The 17729-nt window shown below is 36.6% G+C and overlaps 1 protein-coding gene across 1 annotated transcript in view; it reads left to right on the plus strand.

Moving 5' to 3' along the window:
* ITFG1 (integrin alpha FG-GAP repeat containing 1) overlaps positions 1 to 17729 on the plus strand; it is a 316107-nt gene that overhangs the window by 3585 nt on the left and 294793 nt on the right. The window contains exons 3-5 of the mRNA XM_080828159.1: positions 4277 to 4422; positions 5604 to 5661; positions 7084 to 7158. Coding sequence (XP_080684285.1) covers positions 4277 to 4422; positions 5604 to 5661; positions 7084 to 7158 — 279 coding nt within the window. The remainder of the gene's footprint in view (positions 1 to 4276; positions 4423 to 5603; positions 5662 to 7083; positions 7159 to 17729) is intronic.

Raw genomic sequence — 17729 nt, forward strand, 5'->3', positions numbered from 1 at the left:
CATATCAGTCTCTCTGCTCAGCAGGGAGCCTAATTTCCAGCCCCTCCTCCCCCTCCTCCCCCCCCCCCGCCCGCCTGCCTCTCTGCCTACTTATGATCTCTGTCAAACAAATAAATAAAAAATCTTTAAAAAAAAAAAAAAAAGGACCTTGAATTAGAACATTGAGAGGAAAGTTTTAAATGAACAAACAGGAACTGTCCTTCTTGAGAAATTTTCCTAGTAATGAATGTCAGCATGCTTGGCGTGGGCAGGGAACAGTAGGTAAATATTAAATACAAGAAATGACCTGCGTGGAAGTGATTTTTCTTGGAAAGAAATGTTTGAACTACAAAGGACTAGACTTCTACCAACTTTAAAAAAAAAAAATCCCAGTTTGTTTCATTTTCTTTGATTAATGCAGTGTTGTCTTATATATTATTAAAATTTAGAAAATTGTTTTTATTTTGTTTAGAATATTTTTCAAAGGAAAAAAACCTCTCCTTTCCTCTTTTCTTTCCTCTTCCCTTTCCTCTTTGGTCTTTCCTACTCCCATGTTCTTCTCTCAGATGCAACCACTTACAAAACCTTCAGATATTTTTTCTGAGGTTTATTTCCATATTTTAAAATAAGCATTTACACTGCAATTTCTTCACTAATTATCTTCTCTTGGATTTTCCTTAGCATAGATGAGGATTTGCCATCTTCAGATTATCCCCATCATCTCAGTTTCATTATATCATATTTTTAGTTAAATTAGTAAACTTCGTTTACATTTTGACCATGTAGTTTCTGTGCACTTCAGTACCCACCATTTTTTGTTTCATTTCTGCAGAGTTTTTCCTCCTGAAGTAAATGGTTGATTTTTGAAAAATCAATTGCATAGTTTTCTGTGTACTTATCTTTAATTTCATGGTACACATTCCGTCGTATTGGCTGAATACCAATTGTACATTTTTGTTTTCCCCTTTGAGTCCTCTACACTTCTACCCACTCTGGATTCATTCTTTAAGCTTCCTGCAGGGGTAGTATTTGGGGATTTTCCCTTTGTCATTCTTTGTTGGATCCCTCTTTTTTGAATCCTGTCCCATTTTATTCTTAACGTCTTCATTTACTTCACTGGAGTGCATCCTTCAGGAAATTCCTAAGAAACAGTATATGCTTTGTCCTTCCAAGTCCCCAATTTTTTAATACTTTTAATACTTTGATTGGCCTATAGTCTTCTAGTTTCATGGGGTGCTATTTTATCTTATTTTTTTTTAAAGATTTTATTTATTTATTTGACAGAGATCACAAGCAGGCAGAGGCAGGCAGAGAGAGAGGAGAAAGCAGGCTCTCCCCGGAGCAGAGAGCCTGATGTGGGGCTCGATCCCAGGACCCTGGGATCATGACCTGAGCCGAAGGCGGAGGCTTTAACCCACTGAGCCACCCAGGCGCCCCTGGGGTGCTATTTTAAAATACAGTACCTTTTTTCCCCCTAATCCTTCTAATGTGACTTGTTTTATTTTTACTTTTGGAAGCTTTTAGGGTCTCTTCTTTATCCCTTTTGCTCTGATAGTTCATGATGATGTGTCTTGATTTCTTTTTCATTTGTTATACTGGGTATTAGGTGGGCCCCTTCAAAATGGAGGTTTCTAACCTTGGGTGCTTTGTGAAATGTTCTTATTTCTTTAGTAACTTTTTTTATTCTCTTTCAGGAATTCTTATCAGTTGGTTATTGGACTACCCTTATACCTTTATTTTATCTATGTTTTTGTCATTTCGTTTTGTTTGCTTTCCAGGAGGTTTTCCAGTTTTACTTGAAGGCTTCTATTGAATTTTTTGTTAGCTGTCTTATTTTTTATCTCCAAGAAGTTTTCTTTGTTCTCTTATTATTCTTTTCTCTTAGCATGCTTTTCCTTTTTTGTTTCATGGACATACTTCCTTATGTCTTCAAGTATAGTTTTGAAATTTCGTTATTCCCCTTATTATTTCTCTTTTCTTCCATTTCCTTATTGCTATTTGTTTTGGCTCTCTTTAATATTCATAGTTTTCTTCAAAAAGCGGAGATATCATACTTAATAGTATGGCTCTAACGAGCTGATTGGAAACTTTGCATGGTACGACTTGTCTCCCATCTTGCCCTGTGGGTATGTTCCTGGATGACTGGCATCCAAGGAATAGGATAGAGCTGGGGGCAAGGGTCAGATTGTTCCTTCTGTAGACTTACTATTAACATTCTGTTTTTACCTTAGTCCCAAACCTTACGCTTTGCTGTAACTTAAATCTGTAATCCCTGGTTAATAAACTGCTTGGTTCTTGTCTTATTGAGAGAGAGGGTCAAGGGACCATCACTCACAATACAGACTTTCAGATAAACCTGTTTTCAGCCTGTTGCATCACTCTTGTCTTTCATAATTTCTGATGACTGCAAATTCTGAGCTTCTCAGTTGTTCTGGGCAAAAACTTTCATTCTTAAGCCTTTTTCTTAAAACGTTTTAGGTTATAGTTTTCTTGTGCTCATAAGTCAGCATTCCTTCCACTCCCTATCTCCGTTTATGATCTATTTGTTTTTGAGAGTTATATATTTTTAAAAAATTTTTATTCAGTATCATTTTAGTCGGTTCTTTGAAAGAAGAAAAGAAAAACACATATGTCGGGGCACCTGGGTGGCTCAGTTGGTTGGGCGACTGCCTACAGCTCGGGTTGTGATCCTGGTGTCCCGGGATCGAGTCCCACATCGGGCTCCCAGCTCCACAGGGAGTCTGCTTCTCCCTCTGACCTTTTCCCCCTCTCATGTTCTCTCTCACTTTCTCTCTCTCTCTCTCAAATAAATAAATAAAATCTTCAAAAAAAAAAAAACAAACACATATGTCAACCTCATATCTTTAAACGTTCTACTTCTTATTTTTACAGCCATAAAGAAGCTGTGCGTTTGTGGCAATATAACCTGATTAGGTTAAATTCCCAACTAATCCTTTGTAATATATTCCTGTCTATGCTAGAGTACTTTTTGCCCTCAAATCATGAATATATTTAGACAGGTATTAATGTCAACTATGTTCAGTGTGTGTTACTGAGTATGCCTCTGTATGCACATGCAAATGAAGAGACCTCCACAATTAGATATAGTTTACTACATCGTAGTATGGGTGATTGCTATATCATCATTTTTAAAAACCAGGTATTTTCATGGAAAAGTTAAAGTATTGTTGGAATTATTTGAGGAAACTAGCATTCCAAAACGATTTTATCAGGATGAAGTTTAGTTTTAGAGGCTGACACAATTTGAACTTCAGCTATTCAGTTTAATTATCAGCTAGTTGGCTAGTTAGTTTTAGCTTTTAGCTTTAGCTTTTTAATCGCTCCAGACCTCAGTTTTCTAGTCAGTTCAATGAGAATGATAATTCAGGTGACAAAAATTATCAGTTAATAGCTATTAAGCATTGATGTAATGTATGGGACATAATAAGTAGATGCATTATGATACTATTGTTTCTCTTCACTCCTCTTAACCTTGCTTAACCTTTTCAGTATTTTTCTCATTTTCACCCTAAATAAAATCTGTTATATATATTTTTAGATTCTTGATGCCATTTACAAAGTAATTATCTCTAGTCTATTGGAAAACTTGCTATCTTGCTATTTGCTCTAAGTGGAATTAAATAAAGATTGAATTTAAGGCCTGTTTTTTGGTTGGGTCATTCAAATGTTACAAGAAGACATGTTTTAAGTTTTCAAGGTTAATATAAATAATTACAGAACTCTTTCATTATTAAAATATAAAATTAGGTATGTATGTTTTGATAGCATATTGCCAGATTTGATAAAAAGAACTTATTTACCATTGTGAATCTTGAATATTTTTCAAAAATAAAATGATTAATCTTCACATCTGCATTAAAATCAAAAATTAAATATTTTACAAATAATAAACTTTTAACTAATAAAATGACAGTGATACCCCTTATTGCCTTAATAGTTGATTATGAGCCTCCATTTCTTATAAATCAGCCAAATGCATTGGTGTCCTTGACAAAAGAACAAAATAAAAGGACTATATTAGCTAGTGTAAGAACATAAAACTGTGCTTTCTTTTGAAATATTTCATATTTCTCTCTGCAGTCATCCTGAATTATTTTGTAGATCAAAGAGGCCTAAATACATGAAGGATGATAAGAAATTTAAAAAGAGAATGAAGTGAGAATCAGTTCTGTGATTTTAAAGTATACATTGAAAATATTTGTGTGTAGTACAAATATAAAGGTGTCCTTTTCCATTATAGCTTGACTCGATACCTTAAAATGTGTGTTTCTTTTAGGAATCACAGTGCACTGATAACGAGTGTAGTCCCTGGGGATTATGATGGAGATTCACAAATGGATGTCCTTCTGACTTATATTCCCAAAAATCATGCCAGCAGTGAATTGGGAGCTGTTATCTTCTGGGGACAAAATCAAACATTAGGTGAATTTGTTTTTTAAGAGTTTTTAATATTTATCACTGGGTATTAAAGGAAGAATATGCCCATTATTCCTAGGTAAATATAACAAAATGTTTTTCTGACATCAGTTCAGTAATGAATTTCTTAAGAGTCAGTAATTGTAAAAACATTTTTAAAAGTCAAATTTCTGATTTTTCTTTTTCAGTCAGGGGCTAATCTGAAATCAGTTCTAGAGAACAGATTCCACTCTTGCTATCTGAGGAAGAGAGTGATTTATTAAAGGGCTTAAGGCCTATAGAATCATTGGGATAGCTAAAGAACAGACTCTGGGTTGAACTTTCAGGAACAATCCCCAGAGCCATCAAGGAAGGCTTTTTACTATCAGAACACTGCCAGTTGCACAGCAGCTGCTAGAATGACACTGTCTGCTGTGACCCTCACCAGCCAGATGGATGCTCTGCACCCTGCCTCTTGATACTCACAAATTCAGTGATCAGACACTGAAGTGGAACTACTGCCTTCCAAAATTCAGTGTATCTGATTGGCAAGGCTCACATTTTATTCAGAATCTCGGATGCAGGGATATGTGAGAAATTCTGTTTTGGGTTTCTGGTCTCCCCATTACAGGAAAACACAAAAAGGTTGGAGTGGAGCTTGAGAGTCTACCCCAAAACCTTCAAGACTTACCTGAAAATCCAATTAGTTATACCTAAATAGATAACTTTGTTCATGGATACAGATTTCTCAAGGCAGGGTGGAAGGGATACAGTTGTGTTTTTTGTAACATTTGAGAAGATAAGTAGTAGTCTCAATACTTCAAATTCATTGTCAGTAAATATCTAAAGAAATAGCACCATGGAAGAAGCATTTCATGTATGTAAGCATGGACATTTTAGAGTCAAGTAGTTTTGTGCATATTGTCAATTGCTCCAGTGCAAAATTGTATTTAAAGAAGACTCACCTAAGAAGTTTTGATTGAAGCCTCTAAAGAAAGTTATCGTAGTGATTGTCTTAACTATAGAATGAACCCCAGTATTTTGTCTTTACAAACTTGGTGTCCATTTAAGTTAGATTTATAGTGTCTTGTTAATAGTAGTAGTTGAAATTAATTATAGATGAATTTTGAAAAGAATAGGTATTTTACCCCAAGTGTAGATATCAAATATAAAGTACCTGCTAATTTATATATTTTCTTTCTATGCAGATCCTAATAATATGACTGTACTCAATAGGACTTTTCAAGATGAACCACTAATTATGGAGTAAGTATGTGCTTGCTTCCCTTTGAATGATTTTAAACTTAAAAACATAAAATTTCTCACATAAGAGACCACTTTGCAAAGTAGCATTGACACTAAATTTATTCCCCCTCTGAAACTGATAGAATCTTATACTCTTGACTGTATGATATTTACTTGCCATGATGGAGAAAAGAAAAAAATGAAATTCAGGGTGCGCTTGGGTGGCTCAGTGGGTTAAAGCTTCGGCCTTCAGCTCAGGCCATGATCCCAGAGTTCTCTGCTCAGCAGGGAGCCGGCTTCCCCCCACTGTCTTTCTCTGCCTGCCTCTCTGCTTACTTGTGATCTCTGTCTGTCAAATAAATAAATAAAATCTTTTCTTAAAAAATGAAATTCAGTATTTTAGAAAGAGGAAGAAATTCGTCTTTTTGTTTCAGTAGCTTTCAGTGCATCCATTATGGATTTATGTTGACTGTAGCCATGTCATTACTCAAAGAATTAAGGTAACTATTTCAGGGTAATACTATTAGCACTTGATTGACAAATATGAATGGTATGGGCTTTCCTCCAGAGATTTAGAAAAACGTCTATATTAAGGAGACACTTACCTTTTTTTAAAGCTCTTCTTTAGTGTTATTATTTATTTCTCAAATGCACACATGTAGTAGATTAAGTGTAATCCAAATTCCTGTCAGGGCTTTTGGTAATGATACAGAGATCATTTGGGGAGCTAAAGCAGTATACAGCCACTTTCTTGTTTCCATTGCTGCCTTTCATTTAGTTATTAAAATAGTAATCATATATCAGTAGGTCAGTGGCCATTTGAAGTCTGAACTGTGAATCCATGGATTGATCATCTTAAAGGCCCTCAGCTTGATTGCTTTCATAGTTGTGTATTTTTTCATTCTTGTTGCAGTACTTAATGAACAGTATGAATGTTTACACCAGCTGGGGATTACTTTTGTGGGCTTTTTCTCCTAAGCCCATCTAACTACATTGGTTGGGTCTGAAATACATGTTGTCTTCTTACCACTCAGGATAGGCGAGGTTATGCAGAAACTACAGACGGCCCTAAAATTTCACAACAAAAGTTCATTTCTTGCTTACCCTGCCTGTCCAGTGTGGGTCTGTGGTAGGCTCAACTCTGTGCCATCAATCAGGTGCCAGAGGCCCCATCATCTGTGGGGCCGGACCACATGAAACACATGGTCTTCTCATTGCCATTGCAAGCTGAAGGCAGGCTAGATGTTCCAGTAATAAATACTAAACCCTTTTGCCTGGAAATAACACATGTCTTACACTTCTGCTAACATTTTATTGACTACAGCAGAAACTGGTGAGCATTGTGATGTCGACCACACCTCCCAAAGTTTATTTTCCTTTTAAAGCTAGAACATGAGAATTTTATGAAATAGCTGCTTAATGTTTTTATTGTTTTCTTTTCAGCTTCAATGGTGATTTAATTCCTGATGTATTTGGTATTACAAATGAATCCAGCCAGCCGCAGATACTATTGGGAGGGTGAGTAAATATGATTATAACCATGTCATTAATTGTACTTATTGCTGCTACAGGATCTGTGTGCCTATGTGAACTGATTGCATTAACCATTAGGAGAAAACTCACCTCATTGGAAATCCTTGCTCCTAAAGACTTTTAAAAGGGCATTTGGTCATCAAATAAGCTTTCTCAAACAGTTTGGGATTTGATCTGCAACTGCTGTCTAGGTAGAACTGGCTTAATCCATTTATCTTCTTGGAAATTAAAGATATAAACTTGTATTTCCCCATTTGAATATTGGTTCATTAGATGTTTTTTAAGAAAAATTTAATTAAAAAGATGCCTGCAGTCTTGATTGAATTCTCTACCCTAGTCATGTTTGTTCCGAGACTTTTACTGATAAGCCTGTTCCTTCTCCCTTTTATTTGTTCAATGAGCAATCAACATTTGCCTGAGAATATAAACACTCCTTCTCTGCGCTCTGGAAATTTTGTGTTCTTTATCTCTGACCAATATGTGTGCTAGGATTCTCTTACTACCCATGCGTGCCACTCTTTCAAAAAACTTTGGAATCTTGGAATTCAAAGATATAATTCCTCTAGACTTAAATAGAACTGGCCTCCTAACTTTTATAGCAGGTTACTTGTCATGAGATGCCTTTAACTTGGTTAATCTTTTCTTTGTCTGATAAGACAGAAATTTAGTTCAGAAGTACAGAACATGGGGCACCTGGGTGGTTCAGTCAATTAAGTGTCTGACTCCTGATTTCAGCTTAGGTCATGATCTCATGAGTAGTGGGATAGAGACCCACATCAGGCTCCACCATCAGTGGTGAGTCTGCTGGAAAGTCTCCCTCTGCTCCTCCCCCCATTTGCACACACATGTGTACATCCATGCGAGCTCTCTCTCTCTCTTGCTCTCTCTCAAATAATAAATCTTTGGGAAAAAGAAGAGTACAGAACGCATTTACTTGTTTGACTTTCCAGCAAGTGCAGTGAACTACCGTTATTAACAATCTGTCTTCCTGGGGCACCTGGGTGGCTCAGTGGGTTAAGCCTCTGCCTTCGGCCCGGGTCATGATCTCAGGGTCCTGGGATCGAGCCCCGCATCGGGCTCTCTGCTCAGCAGGGAGCCTGCTTCTCCCACTCTCTGCCAGCCTTTCTGCCTACCTGTGATCTCTCTCTGTCAAATAAATAAATAAAATCTTAAAAATAAATAAATAAAAATAAAAAATAAATAATCTGTCTTCCCCAGGTGTTTGGGAATCTAATGCATTTCTTTCCTGTGTTTTGGAAAAGTCATATGTTTTTATATTTACCTTTCGAAATATGATTCACAGCCCATAGATGAGTAAATTGTCAAAATTTAAGGTATTATGAGAAGAAACTGTCACATTTCCTGTCACTTTTTCTGAGGGTTTTCAATAAAGAATATGGGTATTTTAATGCTGGTGATCTTTGAGGGACTTACTGTGAATCTTGAATGAATGAATGAATGAATTGAATGACAAACATAATTTTTCTCCCCAGTATTTGAAAAATATCTGAAAGAGAGATCTGCATTCAAAACCAATTGGTTGGAGATCTTGCTTTGCCCTTGTGGCCCTGTCTAGGCAGAACTGAGTGTGGGTGGGGGTAGAGGAAGGCACAGGTCACTCCTGCCACTGCCATTTCTGCTTGTTTGCCTTGGGCTGGGACTATTCAGGAAACTATCTTTTTGTTTCCTCTCTTTAATGGCATACATGGAGGCGGGGGCGTGGGGGGTGGCTGTCTCATTTGGAAAAGTATGCAGCTCTTGATCTTGGGGTCATGAGTTCAAGCTCCCAGGTTAGGTGTAGAGATTACTTAAATAAATAAAAATTCGGGGCACCTGGTCCCTCAGTCGGCTGAGCCTCTCTGACTCTTGGTTTTGGCTCAGGTCATGATCTCAGGGTCATGGGGTCTGGCTCCGTGCTCACCAAGAATTTGGCTTGAGAGTCTCTCTCTGCCTCTCCCTCTGCCCTTCACCCTGCCACGCTCATCTGTGCGCACTCTCTCGTTCTCAAATAAATATATAAATGTTTAAAAATAAATAAATAAAAACTCAAAAACAAACAAATAAATAAATAAATAAAGGCATACGTGTGATTGAGAACCTGATAGTGACTTCTGACCTGCTTTATTTCACAATAATCTCCACTTTAGTCAAAGAAATACTTGGAATACTTTTAATATGTAATTTGACCTTTAGAAATTAAAACTATTGAAACAGCTATCATTAATTCAGAGAGTAAAATTTCTAATATCTTTATGGGTTTTCTACTTAACCTACAAGAAAACTATTGAGAGTATCATGTGATAGTGTCATAGCTTATTCTGAATTCTGCATTAGATTTTTTTCTCTGATGCTTACTGAAAAACAATAGCTTTAAGAACTTATGCCTAGAGACATATTCACTTTTGTTTTTTAGACACTATATTCTGGTATATTTCAGTATACTGGAGTAGTATTCTGGTATTTTATTATTCTCATTTAAACTTTCATTTACAGATTAAACAACAATAGCTAATTAATTGTATTGTAAGTAACAAGGTTGTATGCAAGATTTATTCTGATGCCAGTTTAAAGAATGAAATTACATAAACTGACAGAAAAGAATTCCTGTCCATAGCATTGCTGGGATAACTATAGCCTAGCAATATCATGATGCCAGACAACAGAAAGCTTAATATATCCCTGTGGGAGCAAGCATTAATGTGTTACTAAAATAAGAAAAATGTATCTAGGCCATATCACTTTTACAAGTTATAGACATATGTACTGGAACATAAGTAAAAAAGCCATCAGCATTGACATTTTGGACTACTCATGAGACCTTGGCTGGCATCCTAGTCTTATTTATCAAGAAACCTAACCTACATTTTGCAACTTAAATGTTGTGCTTTACAGGCATGGCAGACCCAAGATTATCTTAAATTTAATTAAATTTTGCCAGAACCTTAATTTTATGGGAAATTTGCAATGATCTTTAAATAGAGTACTAAATGCTCCCATAGGATTGTGCTGAAAAGCCCACAGCCATAACCCGGTCCAATGCCAGCAGGAAATAGGAGATTGCCCACAAATAAAACTAGCATGACTGGTTTGGCTAGAGTAAATGTACACATGATCAGTCTAAGCAGGTAGTGGTAATAGGCAGAAGGATCCTTTTTAATTGGTACAGTGGGGGATATCTAACAGGGAAAGTGGGGTACTAAATCTACTTGGGTGCCAGAGATAATTGAACTATGTTAAATGGTCAAAGGTGATGCTTCAGTTTGTGTCTCAACCTCACTTTATAATGACTTGAAATAATGTAATCATGTGCCCCATTACTTAGAAATAACACCTAGCTGGGGCGCTTGGGTGGCTCAGTGGGTTAGAGCCTCTGCCTTCGGCTCAGGTCATGATCCCGGGGTCCTGGGATCGAGCTCCACATGGGGCTCTCTGCTCAGCAGGGAGCCTGCTTCCTCCTCTCTCTCTGTCTGCCTCCACTTGTGATCTCTGTCAAATAAATAAATAAAAATGTTGGGAAAAAAAAAAAAAAAACACCTAGCCATTAAGTGTTAGAGGAGCTTTTGCAGTGATGTGAGGTTATCATTAATGAGCATTTTCTATAAAAGGGAATTTGAAACTGATGTTGCATAAGCATTCAGAATATTTAGTATTGAAATGAAAGCATTTGTACCTGTAATTTTAATCAAAGCCAAATATAATATTGGTCTGTTCAAATTTCTGTGACTCATACCAAGTTCAGACATATTTCTGGTTCAGACCCAAGTTGTATACTTGGGAATATTAATGTAGGTATGTTATTACATAACTACTTTGACATATACTCCATTTACTTCACAAGTGATTGTGTAAAAATTTTGCATGAATATTAATGGCACTGAAAGCATCCATTTTTAAAGAATTTTTTTTTTTTTTGACAGACAGATCACAAGTAGGCAGAGAGGCAGGCAGAGAGAGAAGGGAGGAAGCAGGCTCTCTGCTGAGCAGAGAGCCGGATGCGGGGCTCGATCCCAGGACGCTGGGATCATGACCTGAGCTGAAGGCAGCGGCCTTAACCCACTGAGCCACCCAGGCGCCCCGAAAGCATCCATTTTTAACTGTTAGTTATATGGATGGATGTTATTCTCCACTGCTGAAAAAAATATTTATCTACTATTTATTTGTTTATTTTTATTTCTGCTATTGACTATAGCTGTCATTACAATAGAACAGAAAATTATATTATTTCAAAATGTAGAACGAAAAGTTTTTTTTAACTTTTTTTTTTATGTTTAATTAGCCAGTGTATAGTACATCATTAGTTTTTGATAATTTTGATAGAGTGTTCAACGATTCATTAGTTGCATATGACACCCAGTGCTCATCACCACACATGCCCTCCTTAATACTCATTACCCAGTTACCCACCCTGCTCCCTTCTGTAACCCTCAGTTTGGTTCCCGGAGTCCAGAGTCTCTCATGTTTTGTCTCCCTCTCTGATTTGTTCCCATTCAGTTTTCCCTCCCTTCCCCTGTGGTCCTCTGCTATTCCATATGTTCCACGTATGAGTGAAACCATATGATAATTGTCTTTCTCTTCTTGACTTATTTCAGTTAGTATCTTTTATTTAAATATATTTATTTAGCTACTCTCAATCCAAGAGACATAAATCCCTATTTTTCCAGGTAAACTTTTCTTTTCTCACTTCATATCCATAACTGATTTATTTAATCACCCTTTGTGTATACTGCTTATTTTGTTGGTTTGCTGATACAATATAGAAAATGTTGCAGATATGTTTCTTTTTTTTTTGTTTAAAGATTTTATTTATTTATTTGTCAGAGAGAGAGAGAGAGCGAGCGAACACAGGCAGACAGAGTGGCAGAGGGAGAAGCAGGCTCCCTGCGGGGCAAGGAGCCCGATGTGGGACTCGATCCCAGGACGCTGGGATCATGACCTGAGCCGAAGGCAGCTGCTTAACCAACTGAGCCACCCAGGTGTCCCTGCAGATATGTTTCTTAATGAGATAGTGATATGATATTGTGTAACTTAAATCTGTTGTTTAGAAAAAATATGAAAATTATAGATTTATAACACCAAAGGGATGAAATACTCATCAGAGTAGTTTTTAACTTTGTAATCACCATTAGTATTCATAATCTTAACAAAAAAAGGTGGCTTGAGATGATTCATATTTTCTGATATGAAAATACTAGAATTCCCCTATTAGCCTTTTCCCCTCTCACCTTATATACCATTTATATTTGGAACATTGTTGTTTAAAGGAATCTGTTAGAACTTGAGAAATTAGTTTTTTACTATTATTTCCATTGAAACAATACAAAAGTTTTCTAACTTTCTATATTCCTAAAGAAATTTTCCTATTGTAGATAAATTATTTTATTTTCCCATTGTTTCTCATCTAAATGTTTTTCTTTTCAGAATTAAGCCATAGAAATAGTGAAAAGCTTTAGCAGATGACTAAATTGAATATGATGTAATTATTTCAAATGGCAGGTCACTTAAGGATCTCTACTTTTATTTTTTTAAGATTTTTTTTAAATTTTTTTATTTATTTTCAGCGTAACAGTATTCATTGTTTTTTCACCACACCCAGTGCTCCATGCAATCTGTGCCCTCCCTAATACCCACCACCTGGTTCCCCTAACCTCCCACCCCCCGCCCCTTCAAAACCCTCAGATTGTTTTTCAGAATCCATAGTCTCTCATGGTTCACCTCCCCTTCCAATTTCCCTCAACTCCCTTCTCCTCTCCATCTACCCTTGTCCTCTATATTATTTGTTATGCTCCACAAATAAGTGAAACCATATGATACTTGACTCTCTCTGTTTGACTTATTTCACTCAGCATAATCTCTTCCAGTCCTGTCCATGTTGCTACAAAAGTTGGGTATTTGTCCTTTCTGATGGAGGCATAATACTCCATAGTGTATATGGACCACATCTTCCTTATCCATTCATCCGTTGAAGGGCATCTTGGTTCTTTCCACAGTTTGGCGACCGTGGCCATTGCTGCTATAAACATTGGGGTACAGATGGCCCTTCTTTTCACTACATCTGTATCTTTGGGGTAAATACCCAGTAGTGCAATTGCAGGGTCATAGGGAAGCTCTATTTTTAATTTCCTGAGGAATCTCCACACTGTTCTCCAAAGTAGCTGCACTAACTTGCATTCCCACCAACAGTGTAAGAGGGTTCCCCTTTCTCCACATCCTCTCCAACACACGTTGTTTCCTGTCTTGCTAATTTTGGCCATTCTAACTGGTGTAAGGTGGTATCTCAGTGTGGTTTTGATTTGAATCTCCCTGATGGCTAGTGATGATGAACATTTTTTCATGTGTCTGGTAGCCATTTGTATGTCTTCATTGGAGAAGTGTCTGTTCATATCTTCTGCCCATTTTTTAATATGATTGTCTGTTTTGTGTGTGTTGAGTTTGAGGAGTTCTTTATAGATCCTGGATATCAACCTTTTGTCTGTACTGTCATTTGCAAATATCTTCTCCTATTCCGTGGGTTGCCTCTTTGTTTTGTTGACTGTTTCTTTTGCTGTGCAGAAGCTTTTGATCTTGAGGAAGTGTCAAAAGTTCATTTTCACTTTTGTTTCCTTTGCCTTTGGAGACATATTTTGAAAGAAGTTGCTGTGTCTGATATCAAAGAGGTTACTGCCTATGTTCTCCTGTAGGATTCTGATGGATTCCTGTCTCACGTTGAGGTCTTTTATCCATTTCGAGTTTATCTTTGTGTACGGTGTAAGAGAATGGTCGAGTTTCATTCTTCTACATATAGCTGTCCAGTTTTCCCAGCACCATTTATTGAAGAGACTGTCTTTTTTCCACTGGATATTTTTTCCTGTTTTGTCGAAGATTAGATTTTATATATTTATTTGACAGAGAGAGAGTGAGAAGGGAACACAAGCAGGGGGAGTGGGGGAGGGAGAAGCAGACTTCCCGCTGAGCAGGGAGCCCAGTGTGGGGCTTGATCCAAGGACCCTGGGATCATGACCTGAGCTAAAGGCAGATGTTTAATGACTGAGCCACCCCGGTGCCCCGAGGATCTCTAATTTTATTTCCTGGAGTTCCACTAGGACCTTTTAGGGGTCAAATGACCTACAATTCCCTGGTGATTGATTATACTACTTTTTTATGGGTATTGGTTGGCAGTATTATATGTAAGTGAATTTTTATTTATTTGTAAGTGAATGATTTAAGATGTTATTCTTAAAATTTAGTCAACTTTGCCTTTAGTTAAATCTAAAATTTTTATATATGTATTCTTTGTAGTAACCATTTGAAAAGATACCAACTTTTTCAAGAAACACATAGTTTTGTAGTTTCTGTGCAAAGAAATTTTATAGTAACATTTCATCGTGAATATTGATGATATTTTAAAATGTCTTGGATTCATCCTATTTCTGTTAGCATATGTCAAGTTTTTGTTTCCTTCTTTGAGGGCAGACTGTTTATTTTATTACTACTTGCATATATATTTTTAAAAGTCCATTTTAAAAGAAGCATAGAATACGCTGAACTGTACACTTAAAAATGATGGAGATGGGGGCACCTGGGTGATAAAGATATGGCTGAAAGAAATCTCCACATTTTCTCCTGTGAGCATAAGATGTTATTTCTGTGAGGTCCTTAAGATTTATCTGGTCTGTCCTATACTTTTGAGTTCTCATAGAGGCCCAGAGTGAGTGAATGACCCATCAGGTATCACCAGGGTAACTTTGTTCTCCAGGGATGCTTTTTTAATTCTCTCCTAGATCCTGCTCCTCACTCAGTCTCTCCAGAAGAGGCATAGTGTTGTGTTGCACAACTGATCTTTCTTCTCTGAGGCCTGGGATTGGATGGTGAGGGAAGAGAAGAAAGAAAACCTTAAACAAGGCTGTTTGGTTTTTTAAATATCTACTGAGTGACACTTGGCTTGACATATTACATCAGTTGTCTCATATTTTTTCTCACAGCAGATAGCTTATGTGGCTAAAGAGGTTCTCTGAAGGAGGTTGCTTAGAGAGGCTAATTCAAAGGTGAAGTGACCACTACAAGTGCTCAGAATTTATAAATAAATGGTAGATCTGGGTTTGAATCCTGGTCTTTCCAATTCAAAAGCCTGTACCTTTTTTTTTTTTTTTTTTAAATTGTCAGAGAGAGAGAGACCACAAGCAGGGGGAGCAGCAGGCAGAGGGAAAGGCAGGCTCCCCACTGAGGAGCCTGATGTGGGACTGGATCCCAGAACCCTGGAATCATGACATGAGCTGAAAGCAGAGGCTTAACCAACTGAGCCACTCAGGCATCTCTAAAGCCTGGACTCTTGCCTTCATTTCTATATAGCCATTACCATTGCTATAGTCACAGAGGGCCTTTGGTGGTGCTGCTAACGTGGCTAGCTGGGACTTCTTATAGCATAGTGGCTGTTTTACAAGAAGGAGCTTCCTAAGAGGTGTAGGTAGAAGCTATAGCTCTCTTCCAGATCCAATTCTAGAAGTTAAACAGCATCACTTGACTTCTGCTGCATTCTGTTGGTCAGAACAGATCAAAGAACTAGCAAATATTCAAGGGAAATCTTGGAGGATTATAGAGTCTCCCTATGGATGTGGGCATGGCGGAATTAAAATGCAAAAGAGCATATAGGTTGGGAAATAATGTGGCCATCTTTGGAAACACATCACAGTAGTCTGTTTATGTACTTTACCATGAATGAAGACCTACCAAGGACTATGCAAACAGATCATTTAGTAAATCACGTTTCATAGTACTCCTACCTAAAATTGATGTACCTGTATGTCCAGTATTTCTGTTTCCTAATACCTTTGTCTCTTAAGATGAAGGTTGGCTGCAAAAGGGAGCATTTTGATCCACAATGAGATATTCTGATTTCAGATGTGGTAGACTAAGGTTGTGGGAGTAATGACAGCTTTTGTTTTAATGACTTTGCCTCTTCCATTCCATAACAGTTGTAAAAATTCTGTTACTGTTCAGAGAGAGCCCTGTGACAGCAGAACAAAAAGCATCCGTAATAAACACCGAATTCCTATAGCAGACCTTTAAGCTTTTCATAGTACTCTAGTACTAGAACACAACATTAACTGAAAAGAAGGTACCTTTCATCCCAATGTAGTTTTGGGTGATGACAGTGATTATTATATACGTGACTAGAATGTTCACTAGGACTACCAAACCTATGGATAAAACTTTTACATAATTTCCTTCACATTTGATATGCATTTTTCTATCATATAGCGGAAAACTTTTATCAAATCATACCCAAAAAATTCCATTTAAAGTGAAGGATCTTATTATGTCTTAGGGAATGTTTATTCTCTTTCTCTTATTAATAAAAAATAGGGGCTCAGTTGGTTAAGTGTCTGCCTTTGGCTCGGGTCATGATCCTGGAGTTCCAGAATCAAACTCCACATCAGGCTCCCTGCTTAGCGGGGAGTCTGCTTCTCCCTCTGCCCTTTACCCTGCTCGTGTTCTCTCTCTCTCTTTCTCACTCTGTCTCTCTCTCAAATAAGTAAATAAAATCTTTTTTAAAAATAAATAATAAATTTACCTGCTGCTCCTTAGCCAGGTTATTTTTTATAGTCTATACCTTTCTCACTTATACTCATAGGAAAATTTTCTTCTGTGTAAAGAAATAAAAAGTGTTCTCATTTTAAAACCCTTTTTAAAAAACTTTTTGTACTCGGTTTTTATTGAATTACTTCAAAAGCCAGATACCTGAGATCAATATTCATTCACATTTAATGAAGAACTATTGTCTTTTATCATATTTCTTATATTATAAATTATTTTAGCTGTATTGCATTGCTGTAAGTTAACTAATAAAGAGCATGTTCCTTTACTACCTTCTTTTTTATAAAAATAGATAAATTTTGTAAAAAACTGTTATTTTAACCTTGACTGCTTTTAGTAATCTACCCCACAATACATATTCTGTACTTTTCTCAGCAATTTTTATGATATTCCTTGAAAGACACATTAACACATATATTTGAATTGAGAAACTGAAGTCAAACTCTGAGAGAAAATGAAATTCATTTGGAGATTGGTTTGACAGTGAGAACTGGCTTTGCTAGTTGGATTATATGGCAGACATTTTTCATACATACAGTGAGTTAAATCAGCAGCTCTAATATTATTTTACTTTTATTACGAAAAATTTTAAAGGTATGCAAAGGTATAGAGAATGGGATAATTAATTTCCGTATGATGTACCTATCAGCCAGCTATACTTAACTTACCAACTCTTACCAGTCTTGTTTCTTTCATATCTTTCCCCTCATTTTTCTCCTCTGACCCACACCCAATATGTTTTTAGTCTATAAATATTTCAATATGTATCTCTAATATATATCTCTAATAAAGATTTTAAAAATACATAATCACAATATAGTTATCATATCTTAACATCCAGGAAGATTTTAATTTAAATTAATATGAACAAGATTTCTTAGCATTTATATCTATAAAGATGAAGGCTACAAATAGACATAATGCTGAATCCTGTCTCATTCTGGCAATGTCATGTTATTGTAAAAAATAATATATTTTAAAAGTCC

The sequence above is a fragment of the Martes martes genome (assembly GCF_963455335.1).
Source record: "Martes martes genome assembly, chromosome: 17".
NCBI lineage: Eukaryota > Metazoa > Chordata > Mammalia > Carnivora > Mustelidae > Martes > Martes martes.